This window comes from Mauremys reevesii, linkage group 14 (assembly GCF_016161935.1).
Source record: "Mauremys reevesii isolate NIE-2019 linkage group 14, ASM1616193v1, whole genome shotgun sequence".
In the NCBI taxonomy this organism is placed as follows: Eukaryota; Metazoa; Chordata; order Testudines; family Geoemydidae; genus Mauremys; species Mauremys reevesii.
In genome coordinates this window covers 13,623,841-13,647,918 of record NC_052636.1, presented here as the reverse complement: position 1 = coordinate 13,647,918, position 24,078 = coordinate 13,623,841, and the positions used below count along the sequence as shown (strand labels likewise).

The window sequence follows — 24,078 nt, the reverse complement described above, 5'->3', positions numbered from 1 at the left end:
CGCTCCCCCCTCCCCGCAGGTGCAGGAGTTCGAGCACATCAACGGGCGGTGGAGCATGCCCGAGCTCATGCCCGACCCCAGCGCCGACTCCAAGCGCTCGTCCCGCGCCTCCTCGCCCACCATCAAGACCTCCACCACCACCCCCGAGCCCAGCTGCACCAACACGCCCTGCACCTCCAAGCCAGGTAGAGCCGGGTGCTGCCCGGGGATCTCACCTGCGTGGGCGGGGGAGGAGCCTGGGCCTCACCCTATCACAGCGCAGGGAGGGGGAGGCGCCTGGGGCCTCACCCTATCATGGGGGGTGGAGGGGGAGGAGCCTGGGTCTCACCCTATCACAGCGCAGGGAGGGGGAGGAGCCTGGGCCTCACCCTATCGCAGCGCAGGGAGGGGGAGGCGCCTGGGGCCTCACCCTATCACGGGGGGGATGGAGGGGGAGGAGCCTGGGCCTCACCCTATCACAGCGCAGGGAGGGGGAGGAGCCTGGGGCCTCACCCTATCGCAGCGCAGGGAGGGGGAGGAGCCTGGGGCCTCACCCTATCATCGGGGAGGGAGGGGGAGGAGCCTGGGTCTCACCCTATCACAGCACAGGGAGGAGGAGGAGCCTGGGCCCTCACCCTATCACAGAGGGGAGGGAGGAGGAGGAGCCTGGGCCCTCACCCTATCACAGCACAGGGAGGGGGAGGAGGAGGAGCCTGGGCCCTCACCCTATCACAGCACAGGGAGGGGGAGGAGCCTGGGTCTCACCCTATCACAGCACAGGGAGGGGAGAAGCCTGGGCCCTCACCCTATCAGAGGGGAGGGAGGGGGAGGAGCCTGGGGCCTCACCCCGCCCCGGGGTCCCTGCCCCCATCCACGGGGGGGGATGGGCAGGGTCCCCCGGCCCCGCCCGGTTGATGCCGGTCTCCTCGCAGCCACGCCGGCCCCCAGCGAGCGCGGGGACGGGGCGGGGCCGCTGGCCGAGAAGGAGGAGCTGGAGGCCAAGGAGCCGGAGAAGGAACCGAAAAGCGGCGAGCGGATGGAGACGGAGGTTGGTGCTCGGTGCAGATCCTGGCGCGTCCCAGCCCAGCTAGGGACCCAGAGGGAAACTGAGGCAGGGAGGGTGGGGACTAAACTTCGGTACCGAGGACACGGGGCCTCGCTCGGGGCTGATCTCCCGTTCCGCTGGCCACGCGGGTAGTTTCGAGATTTGCCCGTTTTTCCCTTGTTCCCTGGTGCGGTGACACCGAAACCTTGTGGGTCACCCCCCTGCTCCCCCCCCCGAGACGGCCCAGAAGAGCATTGGCCAGCGGGCAGGTCCCTGATTCCGTGGGCTAATTCCCCCCCCTGGCTGAAGATGGGATCCAGGGAGGTTTCCCCACCCGTGCCGCGCGGGGGTGATGATCCGCCCCTCGTTCTGGGGCAGATCACCGGGGATTCCCCGCCTCCTCGAACCCGTGTCCTCTCGCCATCAGGGCCCTGCCGCGGAGCCGCCACCGCCCACCGCCTCCCCCGGGGAGAAGAGCGAGCCGAAAGCGGACGAGGACGAGCCCGCGGTGCCGGGGGAGAAGGAGCCGGAGGCAGAGCCCTTGCTCAAGGAGGAGAAGGAGAAATCGGGTAACGCCCGGTCTCTCTGCTGGAGTCAGTGGGGCCAGCTGGTGTCTATGGGGAAGGATAGTGTCTGGGGCTGGATGGATGGGTGTATGGGGCTGGAGAGCATCTATGGGGTGGATAGCGTCTATAGGGACGGATGGAGACCCAGCGCTTTGCCTGTCTGACAGATGGGGAAACTGAGGCAGGGCCTTCCCCGGGGAGATTGTGGCCAAGACGGGTCCTAACCCGGTGCCTCCCTCCCGCGCTTGTCCCGGGGGCACCTGGCTGACCTTGGCTCACGGGTCTCGGTGCCGTCTGGTTCCAGGTGCCGGGCCGGAAGAGCCGGGGGCGGAGAAGGCCGAGGAGAGACCTGCTGACAGCGATGAGCCCAAGGAGAAGGGGGATGGGGAAGGGCTGGAGGTGAAGAAAGGTAACTTCCTTCCGCGCGGCGCGAACTGGCCCTGTGCCGCTCCGTCGGGGCGTTAACTCTGAACCCTAATGATGGATGTTTCAAAGGACGCCCTTCTCAGCTCTTTAACACACAGCCACGGTGGGGTGGGGTGGGCGGGCCGGAGCGGTCGGTCGGTGGGCATAGCAACTGGGGGCGTTGACTCTGACCCCTAATGATGGCCGCGCCTTCCCTCGTGCTTGCAGAAGAGGTGAAGGTGGAGAAGGAAGCTGGCAAGGAGCCCAAGGCGGGCAGCGTCAAGGAGGAGAGCAAGGCCAACGGGCGGAAGGAAGACAAGGCCGACAAGCCCCGGTTCATGTTCAACATCGCGGACGGCGGCTTCACGGGTGAGAGGCCCCCCCCCCCCGAGAGCCGCTGGCGCGCCGGGGCTAGCGTCTGGAGAGCGGGGAGGGGGCATGGTCCGTGCAGCGCCCGGCGCGACGGGGGGCAGGGGACCGTCTGGGCGGTGTAGGCACCCCCCCACCGTGGATCTCACGCCGCCCGTTTTCTCCGCAGAGCTGCACACGCTGTGGCAGAACGAGGAGCGGGCGGCCATCTCCTCCGGGAAGCTGAATGAGATCTGGCACCGACGCCACGACTACTGGCTGCTGGCTGGCATCGTGCTGTATCCTTCGCCGCGGGCCTGGCTCTGGGGACGGGGAATCTGAGATCGTGCAGCCCCCCAGCCCCGCCCCACCCTGCGTGGATTTCAAAGTCTCTAATCGATCCCAGCATGCAGTTCCCCCCTTTCCCCCCCGCAACTCCCAAGCCATGGGATATCACCGATCCCCAAAACTCAGTTTCCCTGTGGAACTCCCTGCCACTGGATATCACCGATCCCCAAAACATAGTTTCCCTGTGGAACTCCCTGCCACTGGGTATTACTGATCCCAAAACTCAGTTTCCCTGTGAAACTCCCCGCCACTGGATATCAGCGATCCCCAAAACATTTCCCTGTGGAACTCCCTGCCACTGGATATCACCGATCCCCAAAACTCAGTTTCTCTGTGGAACTTCCCTGCCACTGGATATCACTGATCCCCAAAACTCAGTTTCCCTGTGGAACTCCCTGCCACTGGATATCATCGATCCCCAAACTCAGTTTCCCTCTGGAACTTCCCTGCCACTGGGTATCACTGATCCCCAAAACATTTCCCTGTGGAACTCCCTGCCACTGGATATCACTGATCCCCAAAACATTTCCCTGTGGAACTCCCTGCCACTGGATATCACTGATCCCAAACCCCAGTTTCCCTGTGGAACTCCCTGCCACTGGATATCACTGATCGCAAGCCCCAGTTTCCCTGTGGAACTCCCTGCCACTGGATATCACTGATCCCAAATCCCAGTTTCCCCATGGAACTCCCTGCCACTGGATATTACTGATCCCAAAACTCAGTTTCCCTGTGGAACTCCCCGCCACTGGATATTACCAATCCTCAAAACCAATTTCCCTGTGGAACTCCCCGCCACTGGATATCACTGATCCCAAGCCCCAGTTTCCCTGTGGAACTCTCTGCCACTGGATATCACTGAACCCAAGCCCCAGTTTCCCTGTGGAACTCTCTGCCACTGGATATCACGGATCCCAAACCCCAGTTTCCCTGTGGAACTCCCTGCCACTGGATATCACTGATCCCAAATCCCAGTTTCCCCATGGAACTCCCTGCCACTGGATATTACTGATCCCAAAACTCAGTTTCCCTGTGGAACTCCCCGCCACTGGATATTACCAATCCTCAAAACCAATTTCCCTGTGGAACTCCCCGCCACTGGATATCACTGAACCCAAACCCCAGTTTCCCTGTGGAACTCCCCGCCACTGGATATCACGGATCCCAAACCCCAGTTTCCCCGTGGAACTCCCCGCCACTGGATATCACGGATCCCAAACCCCAGTTTCCCTGTGGAACTCCCCGCCACTGGATATCACGGATCCCAAACCCCAGTTTCCCTGTGGAACTCCCCGCCACTGGATATCACGGATCCCAAACCCCAGTTTCCCTGTGGAACTCCCCGCCACTGGATATCACGGATCCCAAACCCCAGTTTCCCCGTGGAACTCCCCGCCACTGGATATCACGGATCCCAAACCCCAGTTTCCCCGTGGAACTCCCCGCCACTGGATATCACGGATCCCAAACCCCAGTTTCCCTGTGGAACTCCCCGCCACTGGATATCACGGATCCCAAACCCCAGTTTCCCTGTGGAACTCCCCGCCACTGGATATCACGGATCCCAAGCCCCAGTTTCCCTGTGGAACTCCCCGCCACTGGATATCACGGATCCCAAACCCCAGTTTCCCTGTGGAACTCCCCGCCGCAGGGTGCCAGGATTGATACCCGCAAGTTCCCGGGGTTGTTTTGACCAGTTGCCCAGCCTGCCCGGTCTCCCCCCACCCCAGAGAGCTGCCCAGCTTTCCTGGCGGGTTCTCCGGAGCATCCCCGAGCCTCTCCCCTCCCGTGAGCCATCGGGGGGTCTGGTTGGGAGCGGGAGGGAGGCAAAGGGGGCAGCCCCTGCCCGCGGCCCGTCAGGATCCTTAGCGCCGGAGCAGGCACGGCTACGCCCGCTGGCAGGACATCCAGAACGACGCCCAGTTCACCATCATCAACGAGCCCTTCAAAACCGAGGCCAACAAGGGCAATTTCCTGGAGATGAAGAACAAGTTCCTGGCCAGGAGATTCAAGGTAGGAGCGAGAAGTGGGGACCCCCCCCCCACCCCCCCGGGCGGGCAGCAGGGCCCAGGACCCCTCTGAACAGCCCCTGGGAGAGGAGAATCCTAACGTAGGACGCCTGGGTTCTCTCCCCGGCTCTGGGAGGGGAGTGGGGGCTGGTGGTTAGAGCGGGGGGGGCTGGGAGCCAGGACTCCTGGGTTCTCTCCCCGGCTCTGGGAGGGGAGTGGGGGCTGGTGGGTCAGAGCAGGGGGGGCTGGGAGCCAGGACTCCTGGATTTTCTCCCCGGCTCTGGGAGGGGAGCGGGGGCTGGTGGGTCAGAGCAGGGGTGGCTGGGAGCCAGGACTCCTGGGTTCTCTCCCCGGCTCTGGGAGGGGAGCGGCGGCTGGTGGGTCAGAGCAGGGGTGGCTGGGAGCCAGGACTCCTGGGTTCTCCCCCGGCTCTGGGAGGGGAGTGGGGCCGGTGGTTAGAGCAGGGGGCACTGGGAGCCAGGACTCCTGGGTTCTCTCCCGGCGCTGGGAGGGGAGGGGGGGCTGGTGGGTTAGAGCAGGGGGGCTGGGAGCCAGGACTCCTGGGTTCTCTCCCCAGCTCTGGGAGGGGAGTGGGGGCTGGTGGGTCGGAGCAGGGGGGGCTGGGAGCCAGGACTCCTGGGTTCTCTCCCTGGCGCTGGGAGGGGAGTGGGGGCTGGTGGGTTAGAGCACGGGGGGCTGGGAGCCAGGACTCCTGGGTTCTCTCCCCGGCTCCAGGAGGGGAGGAGGGTGGGGGCTGGTGACGGTCCGTGAGCCCTGTGCCCCTGCGGGTTGCGGGCGGCTCAGCAGGGCTCCTGCCCCCTTCCCCGCAGCTCCTGGAGCAGGCGCTGGTGATCGAGGAGCAGCTGCGCCGAGCCGCCTACCTGAACATGACCCAGGACCCCAGCCACCCGGCCATGGCGCTCAACACCCGCTTTGCCGAGGTCGAGTGTCTGGCCGAGAGCCACCAGCACTTGTCCAAGGAGTCCCTGGCTGGCAACAAGCCGGCCAACGCCGTCCTTCACAAGGGTAAGAGGAGGGCGGGCAGGCGGGCGCGGAGAGGACGGTGTCTGTAACGTCCAAAGCATCCTCTGTACCGTGCTCTCTGAATCATTAAAGTGGGGCTGTGATCAGAAATGCCGCTGTGTTCGGTTGTCTCCTTAATCCTGCTCTGTGTATCTCTGGTGTATCTCTGGTGTATCCTCTGAGTATCTCTCTGTGTATCTGCTGAGTAGCCCCCCAACTTCTGCTGAGTATCCCCCCAAGCATTGGCTAAGTGTTTCTGGGGTGTCACTTGAGTATCCGCTAAGTAGCTCCGGTGTATGCCCCAAGTACCGGGTGGATATGCCTGGAGTATCTCTAGTGTATCTGATGACTATCCTCCAAGTATCTGCTGAGTATCGCTGCTGTGTGCACTGAGAATCGCTGGTGTATGCCCTGAGTATCTGCTGAGTATCGCTGGTGTATGCCCTGAGTATCGCTGGTGTGTGCCCTGAGTATCTGCTGAGTATTGCTGGTGTATCTCTCGAGTATCCTTTGAGTATCTCTGGGGTATCACTTGTGTATTTCTCCCCGAGTATCATGTGAGTATCTCTGGTGTATTTCTCCCCCAAGAATTATGTGAGTATCTCTGGTGTATTTCACCTCCCTCCCTAACCCCGAGTATCATGTGCGTGTCTCTGGTGTACTTCACCTCCTGCGTATCTCCGGTGCATTACTCCACCATCACACCCCTCCCCCCCCACACCCGACGGGTATCTCTGGTGTATTCCTGTCCCGAGTATCATGTGAGTATCTCCGGTGTATTCATCCTCTTTGAGTATCTCTGGTACATCGGTCCCCGCTGAATATCTCCGGTGTATTTCTCCCCGAGTGTCACGTTGTATTTCTCCTCTTGAGTATCACTCGAGTATCTCCAGCATATTCACCCCCCATGAGTATCACTTGAGTGTCTCTGGTGTATTCATCCATCTGAGTATCACCACTTGAGTATCTCTGGTGTATTCATCCCTCAAGTAGCTCTGGTGAATTCACCCCCCCCCCATCCCTGAGTATCACTTGAGTATCTTCGGAGTATTCATCCCCCCGAGTATCTCTGGAGTATTCTCCTGAGTATCCCTTGAGTATCTCTGGAGTATTCTCCTGAGTATCTCTGGAGTTTTCATCCCCCTGAGTATCCCTTGAGTATCTTCAGAGTATTCATTCCCCGGAGTATCTCTGGAGTATTCTCCTGAGTATCCCCTGAGTATCTCTGGAGTATTCTTTCTCCTGAGTATCCCTTGAGTATCTCTGGAGTATTCTCCTGAGTATCTCTTGAGTTTTCATCCCCCTGAGTATCCCCTGAGTATCTTCAGAGTATTCATTCCCCGGAGTATCTCTGGAGTATTCTCCTGAGTATCCCCCGAGTATCTCTGGAGTATTCTTCCTCCTGAGTATCTCTGGAGTCTTCATCCCCTGAGTATCTCTGGAGTATTCTTCCTCCCGAGTATCCCCCGAGTATCTCTGGAGTAATGTCCCTCCCCACTGGAGCCGGCCTGACATGGAGGCTGGGGGAGACGGGGCAGGGCCCGGCTCTGCCTCGGGCGTCCCCGGCGGCCGGCCCGGGCCGCCCCGCCTGACGCCTCCCCCCCTCTCTCTGTCTCTCCGCGCCCCAGTGCTCAACCAGCTGGAGGAGCTGCTGAGCGACATGAAGGCCGACGTGACGCGCCTGCCGGCCACGCTGTCCCGCATCCCGCCCATCGCCGCCCGCCTCCAGATGTCGGAGCGCAGCATCCTCAGCCGCCTGGCCAACAAGGGCAGCGAGACGCAGACGGCCCCGGTAACGCCTGGGGGGGCTCGGCCACCGGGGGGGGGCCATGGGCGCCGTCCGGCCTGGGGGGGCTCGGCCACACCCCCGCGGGCCCCATAATGCCCTGATCCACCCCCCACGGGCCCGGGGAGCTCACGGCCCCCCCACCTTCTCTTCCAGGCCTTCCCACCGGGCCCGTACGCCACCCCCCAGAGCTTCGGGGGCTCCTTCAGCGCCGGAGCCCTGCCCACGGGGGGCGCCAACTACAGCCAGATGCCCGCTGGGTCCTTCATCGCAGGTCAGCCCCCGGGCCCAGGGCACGGTGAGGGGGGTGGGAGCCAGGACTCCTGGGTTCTCTCCCCGGCTCTGGGAGGGGAGTGGGGGCTGGTGGTTAGAGCAGAAGGGGGCTGGGAGCCAGGACTCCTGGGTTCTCTCCCTGGCTCGGGGAGGGGAGGGGAGTGGAGGCTGGTGAGTTAGAGCAGGGGGGCTGGGAGCCAGGACTCCGGGGTTCTCTCCCCGGCTCTGGGAGGGGAGTGGGGGCTGGTGGTTAGAGCAGAAGGGGGCTGGGAGCCAGGACTCCTGGGTTCTCTCCCTGGCTCTGGGAGGGGAGGGGGGGCTGGTGGGTTAGAGCAGGGGGGGCTGGGAGCCAGGACTCCTGGGTTCTCTCCCGGCTCTGGGAGGAGTGGGGGCTGGTGGTTAGAGCAGGGGTCTGGGAGCCAGGACTCCTGGGTTCTCTCCCGGCTCTGGGAGGAGCAGGGGGCTGGGAGCCAGGACTCCTGGGTTCTCTCCCGGCTCTGGGAGGAGGCGGGGCTGGTGGGTTAGAGCAGGGGGCTGGGAGCCAGGACTCCTGGGTTCTCTCCCGGCTCTGGGAGGAGCGGGGCTGGTGGGTTAGAGCAGGGGCTGGGAGCCAGGACTCCTGGGTTCTCTCTCCAGCTCTGGGAGGAGCGGGGGCTGGTGGGTAGAGCAGGGGGGTGGGAGCCAGGACTCCTGGGTTCTCTCCCCGGCTCTGGGAGGGGAGTGGGGGCTGGTGGTTAGAGCAGGGGGGGCTGGGAGCCAGGACTCCTGGGTTCTCTCCCCGGCTCTGGGAGGGGAGTGGGGGCTGGTGGGTTAGAGCAGGGGGGGGCTCGGAGCCAGGACTCCTGGGTTCTCTCCCCGGCTCTGGGAGGGGAGTGGGGGCTGGTGGGTTTCTCTCTTCTCACCCCCGTCCCCCCCTCTTCCCCGCAGCCGCCACCAACGGCCCCCCGGTGCTGGTGAAGCGGGAGCGGGACGCCGACCCCCTGGAGAAGAAGGAGCCCCGGGCCGGCGAGGTGATCTGTATCGACGACTGAGGGGGACCCCTTCCCTCCCACGGGCCCCTCTCTCTCTTTCCCGGGGGGGCACAATACCTGCCCCCCCCGCTCTATCCAGATGGGACCCCGCCCCCCCCATCTCCTGGGGGGTGGGTACGTAGCCTGGGCGGGTGACGGGGGGGGTCCTGCCCGGGGACCCCCGCCCCGCCGGCTACTCTATAAATATGAATATATATATATATATATACACACATACTGTATGGGGAGCCCCCCGCCAGCCCCCCAGGCCCTCCCCTCAGCACCCCACTGGGGGGCAGCCCCCCCCCCGGCCTGGGAAGGTCGCCCCCCCCTCCCAAAGCAGGGCAGGGGGGCAGTTCTACCTCGCTGCGGTCTGGCTGGGCGGGGGGGAGCGCGCCGGGAGTCACTCCGGATTGTCGCCAGTTCGCATCACTTCTTGTTTAAACCGCGCGGAATAAAGGCACCGTTTCCTTGGCTATGTGACCCCGCCTCCGGCTGTGTTTGCGGGGGGACGGGGAGGCTCCTGTCCGGTCCCCGTGCACCCGCCTGTCCCCACACACCTGTCCGTCCCCTCACGCCTGATTGTTACCCGCCTGTCCTCACACTCCTGTTCATCCCTTCACGCCTCCCTGTCCCCACACACCTGTCCGTCCCCTCACGCTGGCCTGTTCCCCTGTCCCCACACACCTGTCCGGTCCCCGTGCTCACACCTGTCCCCACACACCTGTCCGTCCCCTCACGCCGGCCTGTTCCCCTGTCCCCACACACCTGTCCGTCCCCTCACGCCGGCCTGTTCCCCTGTCCCCACACACCTGTCCGTCCCCTCACGCTGGCCTGTTCCCCTGTCCCCACACACCTATCCGGTCCCCGTGCGCACACCTGTCCCCACACACCTGTCCGGTCCCCGTGCTCACCTGTCCCCACACACCTGTCCGTCCCCTCACGCTGGCCTGTTCCCCTGTCCCCACACACCTATCCGGTCCCCGTGCGCACACCTGTCCCCACACACCTGTCCGGTCCCCGTGCTCACCTGTCCCCACACACCTGTCCGTCCCCTCACGCTGGCCTGTTCCCCTGTCCCCACACACCTGTCCGGTCCCCGTGCGCCCGCCTGTCCCCACACACCTGTCCGTCCCCTCATGCCGGCCTGTTCCCACACACCTGTTCCTCTTCATGCAACCCCCTGTCCCCACACACTTGTCCGGTTCCCATGCGCCCGCCTGTCCCCACACGCCTGTCCTGTCCCCGTGCACCTGTCTATCCCCTCATGCCTGCCTGTTCCTGCCTGTCCCCACACACCTGTCCGTCCCCACACGCCCGCCCGGCTAACCCCATGTGCCCACGTGGCCGTCCCGCTGCGCCCAGTCTGTCCATCTGTCCCTGCCCCCCTCTTCACTCTGTCCAGTCGCCCCCCCGCCGCTGCTCCCCCACACTCGTCTCTCCCCCCTGCCCCACGTAGCGGGTCCTGCAGTGGCTCCGGGCAGACGCACCCAGTAACCATTTCCCCGGGGCGGCCTGGCCCGACCTCCACCAGGGCTGAATCGGGGCAAACCCGCCCGGCCGGCGCTGGCGTCGCCTCCGCCTCGATCCCAGAGCAGCCGCAGGCCCCAGCGTGGCAAACCGGGCGCGGGCGTCACCGAACAAACCGGGCACCGGGGGGGGGGAGGCCAGGACCACGGGGACGCTCCCGCCTGGGGGGCTCAGGGAGGTGCTGGGGGTCAGTGTAACAACCCCATGGGCGATGCCAGGAGGAACCAGGGCTGCCGGCACAGAGGGGGCTGGGCCCCCCCCGGCTGCCGAGCAGCGTCCAGCCCAGCCCTGCGTGTGCCGGGGCGAGGGGCTCTGCCCCGTCGGCGCCCTGGGCAAAGGGGGCAGGCCCCAGCCCCTCGCCGGCACAAACCCCCAGCGCTGAGGGGACGGGGGTACAGGTGTGAGGGCCTTATTGGAGAGGAACCCCCCCCCCCCCCGTGTAAACGGCTCCAAACTGGAGCAGAAAGGCAGGACCCCCTCGGTGAAAGGAGGGGGGCTGGGAGCCAGGACGCCTGGGTTCTTTCCCCAGCCGGCAGGGACCCCTGTGGTGCTCTAGTCCTACCCCCGCTCCCCCATAGCCCCCAGCTTGGAGCCCTGCCCCACGTGCTGGGTTGGTGGGGGAAGGGGGGGGACGGGAGCGGTGCAGTCGAGGCGGGGGGGGCAGGAAGGCGCTGGCGGGGGTCACGGGGCAGGTGCAGCCGGGGGTTGGTGAAAGGAAGCAGCCCCCCAGGTGCTGGACCGAGGGGGCCCAGTTGTCTTGGGGAACGGGGGCCTCTGCCAGGAACCAGGAGCTGCTAGTGGAGGGGGGAGAAACACCCGCCCCCCCCTCCCCCGGCTCTGCTCGGGGGGGGGGGGCTCAGCCCCTGGCTGGAAAGAAAGAGCCAGGTGGGGAAACTGAGGCACGGTTGGTTGGGGCCCCGCCCCACAGAGCACACGGACGTCACGGCCTGAGCTCCGCACCTGGTTTATTGCTGGGGGGGCGCCCGAGCCAGGCCCCCCCGGTAAAGCAGCAGGAGACGCCCGGAGGCAGGGGCCGGGTTCGAGCCCAGTGTGGCAGCCCTCCCTGCCAATCGGGAGCTGGTTTGGCAAAGTGGGTGGGGCCCCCTGCATTGACTCAGTTTGCACCCAATCAGAATCTGGTTTGTGAGAGTGGGCGGGGCCTCCCACTGATCCCGCACCCCATTGGTTGGCTCCGTAATGACATCATGGCCCATTGGTAGATGTCACTTCCTGCTGGAGCCCTGTAGCATGACATCACTTCCTGCGGGACCTCTGAAGGGCTGGGTCCAGTCCAGTGACATCAGAGCCTGCTGTAAAATGACATCACTTCCTGCTGGAGCCCTGTAGCATGACATCACTTCCTGCTGGAGCTCTGTAGCATGAGGTCACTTCCTGCGGGACATCTGAAGGGCTGGGTCCAGTCCAGTCCAGTGACATCACAGCCTGCTGTAGAATGACATCACTTCCTGCTGGAGCTCTGTAGCATGATGTCACTTCCCGTGGGACCCTGAAGGGCTGGGTTCAGTCCAGTGACATCACAGCCTGCTGTAGAATGACATCACTTCCTGCTGGACCCAACCCAGACCAATCACACCCCTTCCACGGGACGTCCTGCCCCCCCCCCTCACTCCGCCAGCGGCGGCAGGACTCCTGGGTTCTCCCCCCCCCGGCTCAGTCCACCTTCACCACCTCCTCCAGCTCGCGGTACTGGAGCAGGAAGTAGGGGTAGCACTGGTCGTTGTCGAAGACCACGTAGATCTGGGGGTCGCTGAGGCTGTCCACGCACGAGTCGTACAGGTCGCCGGCCGGGTCGCCGGGGGCCAGGGGCGGGGTCCGGCGCAGGGCCGGCTGCCCCAGGGCCGAGTGCCCCACCAGCACCTTGCAGAGGAAGACGTGGCGCAGGCCGGCCTCGGCGGGGGGCGCGTAGCGGTGGGAGTAGCTGGCCCGCCGGGCGAAGTAGCTGCCCTGCCCGTAGAGGGCGGCGTGTTTCCCCGCCAGCCGGGGGTCCAGGTTGTGTTTGCAGATGGCCGGCACCGCGCCCGCCGCCGTGCCGTGGAAGAGGTGACGCTCGTTCCGCAGCCGCTGCTCCGGGGACAGCTGCCGGCTCATGTGGCTCTGCTTCCTGCAGGGGGAGACGCCGGACTCCTGGGTTCTCGCCCCGGCTCTGGGAGGGGAGCGGGGGCTGGTGGGTCAGAGCAGGGGGTGCTGGGAGTCAGGACTCCTGGGTTCTCTCCCCGGCTCTGGGAGGGGAGTGGGCGCTGGTGGGTCAGAGCAGGGGGTGCTGGGAGCCAGGACTCCTGGGTTCTCTCCCCGGCTCTGGGAGGGGAGTGGGGGCTGGTGGGTCTGAGCTGGGGGGGCTGGGAGCCAGGACTCCTGGGTTCTCTCCCCGGCTCTGGGTGGGGAGTGGGGGCTGGTGGGTTAGAGCAGGGGGGGCTGGGAGCCAGGACTCCTGGGTTCTCTCCCCAGCTCTGGGAGGGGAGTGGGGCTGGTGGGTTAGAGCAGGGGGCTGGGAGCCAGGACTCCTGGGTTCTCTCCCTGGCTCTGGGAGGGCACGGGGGGCTGGTGGTTAGAGCGGGGGGTGCTGGGAGCCCGGACTCCGGGGTTCTCGCCCCAGCTCTGGGAGGGAAGTGGGGGCGGGTGGTTAGAGCCGGGGGGGCGGGGAGCCCGGACTCCTGGGTTCTCTCCCGGCTCTGGGAGGGGAGTGGGGGCTGGTGGTTAGAGCAGGGGGGGCTGGGAGCCCGGACTCCTGGGTTCTCTCCCTGGCTCTGGGAGGGGAGTGGGGGCTGGTGGTTAGAGCAGGGGGCTGGGAGCCAGGACTCCTGGGTTCTCTCCCTGGCTCTGGGAGGGGAGTGGGGGCTGGTGGTTAGAGCAGGGCACACTTCCATTTGTCCCTGTCCCACAGGAAGGGGTTTGATGCCCAGGGGGAGAGGTGAGGTTAGGTAGGGGCGCTGGGTGCAGGAGTTAGAGCTGGGGGGTCGGAGGTGCAGGGGGCGCAGGGCTGGGGGCACTCACCACTTGTCCCTGTCCCACAGGAAGGGGTTCTGTGCCCAGGGGAGGGGCTGGGTGCAGGGGATAGAGCTGGGGAGTACGGGGCACACGGGGGGGCGCAGGGGGTGCTGGGTGCAGGGGCTAGAGCTGGAGGATGCAGGGCGCAACGGATAGATCTGGGGCGCAGGAGGTGCTGGGTGCAGTGGATAGAGCTGGGGGTGTGGGGGCAGCGGATAGAGCTGGGGGTGCAGGGTGCTGGGGATAGATCTGGGGGTGCAGGGGTGCAGGCGGCAGCGGAGAGATCTGGGGGCACAGGAGGTGTGGGGTGCAGGGGATAGAGCTGGAGGATGCATAGGGAGCTGGGGATAGAGCTGGGGGCCACAGGGCAGGCAGGGGGCACAGGGGGAAGCGGATAGATCTGGGGTGCTGGGGATAGAGCTGGGGGTGCAGGGCAGGCAGGGGGCACAGGGGCAGCGGATTGATCTGGGGGTGCTGGGGATAGATCTGGGGGTGCTGGGGATAGAGCTGGGGTGCAGGGCAGGCAGGGGCACAGGGGGCAGCGGATCTGGGGGTGCTGGGGATAGATGTGGGGGGTGCAGGGCAGGCAGGGGGCACAGGGGGCAGCGGATAGATCTGGGGGTGCTGGGGATAGATCTGGGGGTGCAGGGCACAGTGCAGTGGATAGATCTGGGGGGCACATGGGGCAGCGGATAGATCTGGGGGGCGGCAGGGGATAGAGCTGGGGCGCGGGGCACTCACTGCATGTACTTGTCCCACAGGAAGGGGTTCTGCACCCAGGGGATAGACCTGGGGGCGCAGGGGGCAGGGGATAGATCTGGGGGGCGCAGGGCACGCAGGGGGCAGGGGATAGATCTGGGGGGCAAAGGGGGGGCTGGGGATCGATCTGGGGGGCGCGGGGGGCAGGGGATAGATCTGGGGCGCAGGGCACACAGGGGCAGGGGATAGATCTGGGGGCCAAGGGGGCTGGGGATCGATCTGGGGGTGCGGGGGCAGGGGATAGACCTGGGGGGCGCAGGGCACACAGGGGGCACAGGGGATAGACCTGGGGGTGCGGGGGCAGTGGATAGATCTGGGGCGCAGGGGCAGGGGATAGACCTGGGGCGCAGGGCACACAGGGGCACAGGGGATAGATCTGGGGCGCAGGGGCTGGGGATCGATCTGGGGCGCGGGGGCAGGGGATCGATCTGGGGCGCAGGGCACACAGGGGCACAGGGAATAGATCTGGGGCGTGGGGGCAGCGGATAGATCTGGGGCGCAGGGGCAGGGGATAGACCTGGGGCGCAGGGCACACAGGGGCACAGGGGATAGAGCTGGGGGGCACAGGGGGCTGGGGATCGATCTGGGGGGCGCGGGGGGCCGGGGATCGATCTGGGGGGCGCAGGGCACACAGGGGGCACCGGGGATAGATCTGGGGGGTGTGGGGGCAGCGGATAGATCTGGGGCGCAGGGGCAGGGGATAGACCTGGGGGTGCAGGGCACACAGGGGCACAGGGGATAGAGCTGGGGGCACGGGGCAGGGGATAGATCTGGGGCGCAGGGCACACAGGGGCACAGGGGATAGAGCTGGGGGCACAGGGATCGATCTGGGGGCACGGGGCACAGGGATCGATCTGGGGCGCGGGGCACTCACCGCTTGTACCTGTCCCACAGGAAGGGGTTCGGCACCCGCCAGACCCGCTCCAGCCGGTACCGCGCCTCGGGCAGGCTCTTGTGGAACAGCCCGTAGATGAGCCGGTAGCCGCGCTCCTCCACCGCCACGGGCGCCCGGTGCCAGTCCTGCTCGGGGGCCAGCGGCACCCAGGTCTCGGGGTAGGGCTGCGCTGGGGGGGGGCCCGGGGCCGGCGGGGGGGCCGGGGCCAGGCTGCCGGAGAGCGTCCTGCGGGGGCAAGGCAGGGGGTCAGGGGGCCGGGCTCGGGGGGGGGGGGGCGCGGTGTCCCGGGGGTGTTACCGTAGCTCCGGCAGCAGCAGGGCGGGGGCGCGGAAGGCGGGCCGGGCGCACAGGGGCCGGACGGTGCCCGTGGCCAGGTTGCGCTGGTAGCCGGCCCGCAGGTTCAGCTGGTAGCTGTGCTCGGCCGTGCTGCACAGCGCCTCCTGCTGGCCGCTCCGCAGCGCCGCCTCGATGCTCTGGGTGAAGGGCTGGGGGCACAGAGGGGAGGGGTCAGCGGCCCACGCGCCTCCCAGAGAACCCAGGAGTCCTGGCTGCCAGCCCCCCCTGCTCTAACCCACCCGCCCCCACTCCCCTCCCAGAGCCGGGGAGAGAACCCAGGAGTCCTGGCTCCCAGCCCCCCCTGCTCTAACCTACCAGCCCCCCTCCCCTTCCAGAGCCGGGGAGAGAACCCAGGAGTCCTGGCTCCCAGCCCCCCCTGCTCTAACCCACCAGCCGCCCTCCCCTCCCAGAGCCGGGGAGAGAACCCAGGAGTCCTGGCTCCCAGCCCCCCCTGCTCTAACCACCGGACCCCACTCCCCTCCCAGAGCCGGGAGAGAACCCAGGAGTCCTGGCTCCCAGCCCCTGCTCTAACCCACCAGCCCCCCTCCCCTTTCAGAGCCGGGGAGAGAACCCAGGAGTCCTGGCTCCCAGCCCCCGCTCCCCTCCCAGAGCCGGGCAGAGAACCCAGGCGTCCTGACTCCTGGCCCCCCCTGCTCTGACCCACCAGCCCCCACTCCCCTCCCAGAGCCAGGGAGAGAACCCAGGAGTCCTGGCTCCCGCCCCCTGCTCTGACCCACCAGCGCCACTCCTCCCAGAGCCGGGAGAGAACCCAGGAGTCCTGGCTCCCAGCCCCTGCTCTGACCCACCAGCGCCCACTCCTCCCAGAGCCGGGAGAGAACCCAGGAGTCCTGACTCCCGGCCCCTGCTCTGACCCACCAGCCCCACTCCTCCCAGAGCCGGGGAGAGACCCCTGGAGTCCTGGCTCCCGGCCCCCGCTGCTCTGACCCACCAGCCCCACTCCTCCCAGAGCCGGGAGAGAACCCAGGAGTCCTGACTCCCAGCCCCCTGCTCTGACCCACCAGCCCCCACTCCTCCCAGAGCCGGGAGAGAACCCAGGAGTCCTGACTCCCGGCCCCTGCTCTGACCCACCAGCCCCACTCCTCCCAGAGCCAGGAGAGAACCCAGGAGTCCTGACTCCCAGCCCCCTGCTCTGACCCACCAGCCCCACTCCTCCCAGAGCCAGGAGAGAACCCAGGAGTCCTGACTCCCGGCCCCCTGCTCTGACCCACCAGCCCCACTCCTCCCAGAGCCAGGGAGAGAACCCAGGAGTCCTGGCTCCCAGCCCCCCCTGCTCTGACCCACCAGCCCCCCCGCCCCCCCCGAGCCGGGCAGAGAACCCAGGCGTCCGGGCCCCCCCGCGGCGCACCTGGCCGTAGGGCTGCCAGCCGCCGAGCGCCCGCCAGTAGTGGACGTGGGTGGTGCCGAGGGGGGCGCCGGGGGCCGGGGAGGTGCCGAGGCGCCGCACGCGGGTGAAGCTCCGGCTGTCCCGCACCTGCATGGCCACCAGGTCGATGTCGAAGGTGACGCCCCTGCGGGCCGAGGGGAGACGGGGTCAGGGGGGGGTCAGGGGGGGCTGCCCCCCATCCCCCACTGCCCCCTAAACGGCCAGTGCCTTCACCCCGCAAACCCTGCCCTGCTGCCCCCTATTCCCCCCACACCGCCCCCTCCCAGCCACTGCCCCACACTCTCCCCCAAACCCGCAAACCCTGCCCCACTGCCCGTTCCCCACCGCCAGCCCCCTCCCAGCCACTGCCCCACGCGCCCCAAACCCACAAACCCTGCCCCAAACCCTGCCCTGTTCCCACACCGCCAGCCCCCTCCCAGCCACTGCCCCACACGCGCCCCAAACCCGCAAACCCTGCCCCAAACCCTGCCCCACTTCCCCGTTCCCACCACCAGCCCCTCCCAGCCACTGCCCCACACGCGCCCAAAACCCTGCCCCCCTGCCCCTGCCCCCACACACCGCCAGCCCCCATCCCAGCCACTGCCCCTCACTCCCCAAACCCGCAAACCCTGCCCCGTTCCCCCCACCGCCAGCCCCATCCCAGCCACTGCCCCACGCGCCCCAAACCCGCAAACCCTGCCCCCAAACCCTGCCCCCTGCCCTGTTCCCCCACACCGCCAGCCCTCCCAGCCACTGCCCCACACGTGCCCCAAACCCCAAACCCTGCCCCCAAACCCTGCCCCCACTGCCCCCCCATGCTCCCAGAACCTGCCTCACTGCCCCCTCGCCCCCAACTGCCAGCACCCCGTGCCCTGAAACACGGCCCCACACCCACCCCAGAGCCCCCAGGCTCAGGCACAAAGGCCCGTTGTGCCCCCCGGCCAAGGGCTCTCAGCCCCGCCCCAGGGTCTGGCCCAGCGGTGCCCCAAGAACGGGGCCGGCGTTAGGGGGCCGCAAACAGGGCAACTGCCTGGGGCCCCCCCGCCCCCATTGCTCAGGCGTTGGCTGCAGCCCGGGCTGACGGGGTCGGGGGCCCGGGCCCCTGATTGAGAACTACGACCCCAGGCGACCCCCCTGGCCTGGACCCCAACCTGCCCCCCTCCTGTGCCCCAATGAACCCCCCCATCTGCCCCCGTGTGTACCCCCTTCCTACCCGCCCGACGTCCAGCCCCTCACCCTGCCCCAGCCTGACACCAATTGAGGTAACTCGGGGACATTAAACAAACCACCCAGGAGTCCTGGCTCCCAGCCCCTCCCCGCTCTAACCACCAGCCCCCACTCCCCTCCCAGAGCCGGGAGAGAACCCAGGAGTCCTGGCTCCCAGCCCCCCCTGCTCTGACCCACCAGCCCCCACTCCCCTCCCAGAGCCGGGGAGAGAACCCAGGAGTCCTGGCTCCCAGCCCCCCCTGCTCTAACCCACCAGCCCCCACTCCCCTCCCAGAGCCAGGGAGAGAACCCAGGAGTCCTGGCTCCCAGCCCCCCCGGCTCTAACCCACCAGCCCCCACTCCCCTCCCAGAGCCAGGGAGAGAACCCAGGAGTCCTGGCTCCCAGCCCCTGCTCTAACCACCAGCCCCACTCCTCCCAGAGCCGGGAGAGAACCCAGGAGTCCTGGCTCCCAGCCCCCCTGCTCTGACCCACCAGCCCCCACTCCCCTCCCAGAGCCGGGAGAGAACCCAGGAGTCCTGGCTCCCAGCCCCCCCTGCTCTAACCACCAGCCCCCACTCCCCTCCCAGAGCCGGGCAGAGAACCCAGGCGTCCGGGCCGCGCACTCACTGGTAGGAGGCCCGCACCAGGGTGCGCTCGGGGTCGCTGTAGAGCCGCTCCAGCGTCTCGTGGGCCTCGGGCCCGACGCTCAGCCAGCCGGGGGGCAGGGGGGCCGCCTGCCAGAGCTGCCAGTGGTAGGGCAGGCGGGTGTGGTGCTGGGGGCAGGCGGCCCCGGAGAAGCAGCAGCCCAGGAGGAAGAAGGGGCAGATCTCCACCCCGTCCTCGGGGTGGGTGTGGTACTCCAGCTGGGCCACCATCTCCAGCAGCTGGTCCAGGGTCAGCTCCTCGCACCCGGGCCCGGCCTCGGGGGCCGGCTCCGGCGCCGCCTCCCGCAGCGCCAGCGCCACCCCGTAGGGGTCGCCGGCGGGGGGCGCCGGGGCCGGGGAGGGCAGGCCGGGGGCGGCGGCGCCCCCCGGCTCCGGGGAACGATAGCGGAGCCGCTGCGCCTGGGGGAGGCGGATCGGCGAGCAGCGGGAGCGCTTGAGGCGGGCGAGCCGGGCGGGCGGCAGGGCCGCGGGGGCATCACTGCCGGCCGCCATGGGGCGCCTCGACGCGGCCCGATCCTCCAGGGGAGAGCTGGGAAAAAAGGGAGACAGAGTGACCAGCGGTTAGTGCTGGGGGAGAGAACCCAGGAGTCCTGGCTCCCACCCCCGCTGCTTTAACCACTAGTCCCCACTCCCCTCCCAGAGCTGAGGAGAGAACCCAGGAGTCCTGGCTCCCACTCACCCCCCTGCTTTAACCACTAGTCCCCACTCCCCTCCCAGAGCTGGGGAGAGAACCCAGGAGTCCTGGCTCCCACCCACCCCCTGCTTTAACCACTAGTCCCCACTCCCCTCCCAGAGCTGGGGAGAGAACCCAGGAGTCCTGGCCCCCCCTGCTTTAACCACTAGTCCCCACTCCCCTCCCAGAGCTGGGGAGAGAACCCAGGAGTCCTGGCTCCCAGCTATGATTCAGTCGGTGCCGGTCGCTGGCAGAGCCGGGATGCCGAGCGAGATGGGCCTGATCCGGTGTGACGACTCTCCCCCACCCCCAGCTCCGGGGCTAACGAGGGTCTGTCGGGGGCGTTTGAGGGGGTGGGATTCGGGACTGACGTCTCGAGCTGGCGTAAATCCCGTGTTTTAGGAAGAGCTCAGAGCCACAGATGGCCAAGGTCTCTTCGTGCAAAATCCTCCAGCTGAAACCTCCCCCACCCTGGAAGAAAAAGGCCCAGCTGGAAACGCCGAAATCGGTTGCGAATTTGTGGTGGTTTCACCCCATTTTTCGTCTTGATGTGTGGGAGGCAGAGGGGGGGGACTGTTCTGACATTTTCCCAAACAAAACCGTCCCGGCTTGAAGGTTTCCAAAACTTTGATTTAAAAGGGGGGGGACCTTTTTTCTGCCCCCAAACACGTTGACAAAGGGTCACCATGGAAAGTGTCTGTGATTCGCGGCGGCGAAAGAAACGTTGCCGCTTCTGGTCCCGCCTGAAATTGGAGGTCGGCTTCTCGAAAAGGCCGGAAATCCAAAAAAAATCCCAAAAAACAACCCCAAGCCGATGCTTTTTCCGTGTCCTGTGTGTCTGATCCCCGGTGAGCCTGGCACCTGCCGGCTTCTCCTCACTCGGCTGAAGAGGACAGATACGTTTTGCCGCGTTCTTTTGAATCCTCGTCGTATTTTGCCGGCCAAGGGTATGGAAAAAAACGCCACTTCAGCCCCGCGGCTATGCTGACCGAAGCCCCGGCGTAGTAGACGCGGCTAAGCCAACCGAAGAGAAACGGCCTCCGTCTTCTCTTGGTGATTTCTGTGCCTCGGCTGAATTTCCTCCACCGTTTCCGCGGCCTTGGTGAAGTGCCGACGCCGGAACTAGAGCGGTGGGTTTTGCAGATCACGGGCAGTTAAAAAAAATGGGGTTTTTTTTTGAAAGCGTTCGGAGTTAAAGAAACTTTTAGGGGGGAGTTTTGGATGAATTCGAGAGGCGTAAAAAAGCCCCCGCTTCGGCGCGAGTTAAAATTGCTTCAGGGTTGAGCGTTTTTTAAAAAAAAAGTTTCAGCAATTGTTAAAAAAAGTGAGATGCCCGGAAACGCCCAACCCAGAGCGGTTTCGAATAGATCTTCATTTTGTGTTTAATGTTTGGGCAATTTTTCAACCAGGGGCCCCCCACAAGAATTTTTTGGGGGGCCTGGAACAGGGTCCTTCACTCGGTCCGGGGGCCCTGGAAAACTCTCGCCGGGCCCCCAGAGCTTCTTCCGCTCCAGGTCTTCGGCAGCAATTCGGCGGCGGGGGTCCGGCCCCGGGATCCACCGCCAAAATGCACCAAAGACCCGCGGCGGGGGGGTCCTTCCGCCCCGGGACCCGCCGCCGAAGACCCCAGGCCGCCTGAATCCTCCAGGCAGCCCTGCCTACGACGCAGACCCAAGGTCGGTCGGAATAAAGGTTTGGGCCGTTGTTAAATAAAAACCACTGCAAACCAAACGCCGGATTTCAATGGTTTTTTTAAACAGGTTTGGGTGATTTTTAAACACGTCCCGTGGAAGGAAATTCGACGCCTCCTTTCGATCCTTTCTGCCCTCCCCAAAAACCATCAAGCCAGTTTTGACTTTTTTGGAAGCTTTTTGCCGCCCACGGGAGAGTCTAGCGAAACCGCCGCGAACTGGCGAGAGGCGTCGCTGTGTTTGTCGCTGCGGCGGGGAGCGGGGGTCACCGATCCGTCGCATCTCCCAGCCCCCCATGTGCGGGGAGGCGCTGGGATATGAGCTACGGGCCCCGGATCAGCCCCGAGGGAACAGGCCCCATCCCCCGACACCGGAGAGCTGAAAGTGTCACTGCAAATGGGTCTTGTGATTCAGCACGTCCCAGCTATTGCCAGGCAGGGCTGGAAAGGGCTGGAATGGAACCCAGGAGTCCTGGCTCCCAGCCCCCCCTGCTCTAACCCACCAGCCCCCACTCCCCTCCCAGAGTCAGGGAGAGAACCCAGGAGTCCTGGCTCCCAGCCCCCCCTGCTCCGACCCACCAGCCCCCACTCCCCTGTCAGAGCCAGGGAGACAAACCAGGCGTCCTGGCTCCCAGCCCCCCCTGCTCTAACCCACCAGCCCCCACTCACCTCTCAGAGCCGGGGAGAGAACCCAGGAGTCCTGGCTCCCAGCCGCACCTGCTCTAACCCACCAGCCCCCACTCCCCTCCCAGAGCCGGGGAGAGAACCCAGGAGTCCTGGCTCCCAGACCCCCCTGCTCTGACCCACCAGACCCTGCTCCTCTCCTCCACCCAGGGTGTTTGTCAGTGTAGGGTCTCACCCTGGCTCCCGCAGGCCACCTCCAGAGCAGGCCAATGGGCCCAGGACTGACATCAGACACCCCCGCCCCCAACAAGAAGATATGGGGGGTACAGGTATCACCCCCCCAGATCCATTCCACTACTTATGGAGATGGCTCCATAGGGGGGGTATTTTAGGGGGCTGGGGAAAGCAATATAAGACCTGTTTGGGGGTGGGCGCTGGGAGCCAGGACTCCTGGGTTCTCTCCCCGGCTCTGGGAGGGGAGTGGAGGCTGGTGGGTTAGAGCAGGGGGCGCTGGGAGCCAGGACTCCTGGGTTCTCTCCCCGGCTCTGGGAGGGGAGCGGGGGCTGGTGGGTTGGAGCAGGGGGGGCTGGGAGCCAGGACTCCTGGGCTCTCTCCCCAGCTCTGGCAGGGGAGTGGAGTCTAGCGGTTAGAGCGGCGGGGGGGGGGGGAGCCTGACCTACTGATTCATAAACAGTCTCGAAACTCCAGCCCTCCCCTCTCTCGACAGCTGGGAAATGAATCATTTCCCTGGTCCCGAGGCCGGGTCCCGGGGAGACGCTCCGGTCTGCGCTCACGAGAAGTGGGGGGTTGTTTTTTAAAGGGTCGAACCCGGAAACAAACCTGAGCCCTGCTTCCCCCGCTGCAAGTCTCTCCCCTCCCCCACGCCGTGCCTCAGTTTCCCCCCCAACCCAGAAATGTGGGATAACCAGCCTGACCCCCTCGGAGCTCTGCGGATGAAAAGTGGGGGCCCAGCTAGGGTTTTGCGACTCAGGGGGGCCGGATCAAATGGGGGAAAGGCGGAGAGGGTAATTCAGTGACACCCCCCCCCTACACACACTTCCAACTGGGTTTGCACAGCTGCAGGGAGTGGGAGGGGCAGGAGACACCCAATTGAGGCAAGGTCTGGAAATATCACCCCCCTCCCCGGGCCACAGGGTGGGGGGCGGGGGAGCGGCTGGGTTTCTACAGAAAAACAGACAGACGCCCGGGAAGAGGAAACACTGGTGCAGAGAGATCAGAGTGCATGGGGCGGGGAGAGAACCCAGGAGTCCGGGCTCCCAGCTCCCCCTGCTCTAACCCACCAGCCCCCACTCCCCTCCCAGAGCCGGGGAGAGAACCCAGGAGTCCTGGCTCCCAGCCCCCCCTGCTCTAACCACCAGCCCCCACTCCCCTCCCAGAGCCGGGGAGAGAACCCAGGAGTCCTGGCTCCCAGCCCCCACTCCCCTCCCAGAGCCAGGGAAAGAACCCAGGAGTCCGGGCTCCCAGCTTTCCGGAAACCATCCACTCTCACCTCATCGCATCCGTTCTCAGCCCAGACCCGCCCCAATACCTCAGCTCCCCGCCGCCAAACAGAGCAGGACCCCTCCCTCCCCCCCAAAAAAGCCATCAACCCCCTTTGGGGGCTGTCCCCCCCCCCCGCACTCACCCCCTTTGCAGCCAGATCCGCCTTCAGAGCCGCACCGCACCTGTCTCCGATCAGCTTCCACCTTCGGGGGGGGGGTGCCTGTTGCTTGTAGCTTTTTCCCTCTTCTCTTCTATTATTTTTTGGGGGGGGGGCGCTGCCCAGCCTGCCTGGCCCTGAGCTGATGAGGGCTCAGGCGTTGGGAGAAGCCAAAACACAACCACGATCCAAAAAAACAAAACCCAAAAGCGACCCAAACAAGAGCAAAAAGTTCTTGAAAGTTTCACTCCCTCCCCCCCCCCCACCAACCCGCCGGAGCTCGCAGCGCCGAGCACTGGGCCAGTCCCCACCAGAACCAGCTTCTCGCAACCTGCAGAAAAGCGTCTTCAGTCCCTGCCCCCCCAGCTTGCACCCCCAGCGCTTCCTGGTCTCCTCCCCCGGCCTGGCCAGCCCTGGCCCTGAGTCATGGTGAGAGGAGACCTCGCTGGCTCCTCCTCGGGGACCCCGGGCAGGGAGCCAGGGTTTCGCTTTCCTTTTCTCCGCACATGGGGAGGAGAAGGGAAGAGGAGGCCCGAGGGGGCTTAAATTAAAAAAGAAATGGTGACGAGGACTGATTTGGAGGGGGGTGTGTGTGTGTGAGTGTCAATTTCCCCTCAAAAGAAACCGGTGGATTTAGTTTTGATTCAGGGAGAGGATCAATATTGGGTGAAATTCACTATGTGCCAGTTGAGATCGACTTACAATAATTCAGCAGATCACAGATTCCTGGAGTGGATTTCACTAGAAAGAAAGGTGCCAATTTAGATGAAAATTAAAATAATTCAGGGGATCACAGATTCCTGGAGTGGATTTCTCTAGAAAGAAAGGTGCCAATTTAGATCTACTTACAATAATTC

General features: G+C 65.6%; 2 protein-coding genes across 8 annotated transcripts in view; one reads left to right on the top strand and one right to left on the bottom strand.

Moving 5' to 3' along the window:
- CHD3 (chromodomain helicase DNA binding protein 3) overlaps window positions 1-9,275 on the top strand; it is a 63,400-nt gene extending 54,125 nt beyond the window's left edge. For 6 of the 7 annotated variants that reach the window (XM_039500062.1, XM_039500061.1, XM_039500059.1 and 3 more), the window contains 11 exons: window positions 20-185; window positions 912-1,027; window positions 1,452-1,593; window positions 1,895-1,999; window positions 2,224-2,364; window positions 2,534-2,642; window positions 4,572-4,704; window positions 5,531-5,726; window positions 7,352-7,515; window positions 7,666-7,783; window positions 8,710-9,275. In XM_039500062.1, the coding sequence (XP_039355996.1) occupies window positions 20-185; window positions 912-1,027; window positions 1,452-1,593; window positions 1,895-1,999; window positions 2,224-2,364; window positions 2,534-2,642; window positions 4,572-4,704; window positions 5,531-5,726; window positions 7,352-7,515; window positions 7,666-7,783; window positions 8,710-8,813 (1,494 nt within the window). In that variant the 3' untranslated portion in view covers window positions 8,814-9,275. The remainder of the gene's footprint in view (window positions 1-19; window positions 186-911; window positions 1,028-1,451; window positions 1,594-1,894; window positions 2,000-2,223; window positions 2,365-2,533; window positions 2,643-4,571; window positions 4,705-5,530; window positions 5,727-7,351; window positions 7,516-7,665; window positions 7,784-8,709) is intronic. The other variant, XM_039500064.1, reaches the window with a different exon arrangement.
- Window positions 9,276-11,216: 1,941 nt separating this feature from the next.
- LOC120381904 (protein mono-ADP-ribosyltransferase TIPARP-like) lies at window positions 11,217-23,570 on the bottom strand. The gene is made up of 6 exons (XM_039500069.1): window positions 23,207-23,570; window positions 18,537-19,103; window positions 16,685-16,847; window positions 15,280-15,467; window positions 14,962-15,207; window positions 11,217-12,444 (listed from the first exon to the last, which is right to left on the bottom strand). Exons 2-6 carry the CDS (start codon window positions 19,064-19,066, stop codon window positions 11,994-11,996), a joined length of 1,578 nt encoding a protein of 525 aa, XP_039356003.1. The 5' UTR covers window positions 19,067-19,103; window positions 23,207-23,570; the 3' UTR covers window positions 11,217-11,993.
- Window positions 23,571-24,078: the final 508 nt, after the last annotated feature.

Excerpts from the sequence above, each read along its gene's own strand:
- LOC120381904 (XM_039500069.1), bottom strand. The coding sequence starts at position 19,066 with ATGGCGGCCGGCAGTGATGCCCCCGCGGCCCTGCCGCCCGCCCGGCTC. Across the intron at positions 16,848-18,536 it reads CTGGTGCGGGCCTCCTACCA|GGGCGTCACCTTCGACATCG; the intron begins GTGAGTGCGCGG and ends CTCGGCCCGCAG. Across the intron at positions 12,445-14,961 it reads CTGTGGGACAGGTACAAGCG|GAAGCAGAGCCACATGAGCC; the intron begins GTGAGTGCCCCG and ends CTCCCCCTGCAG.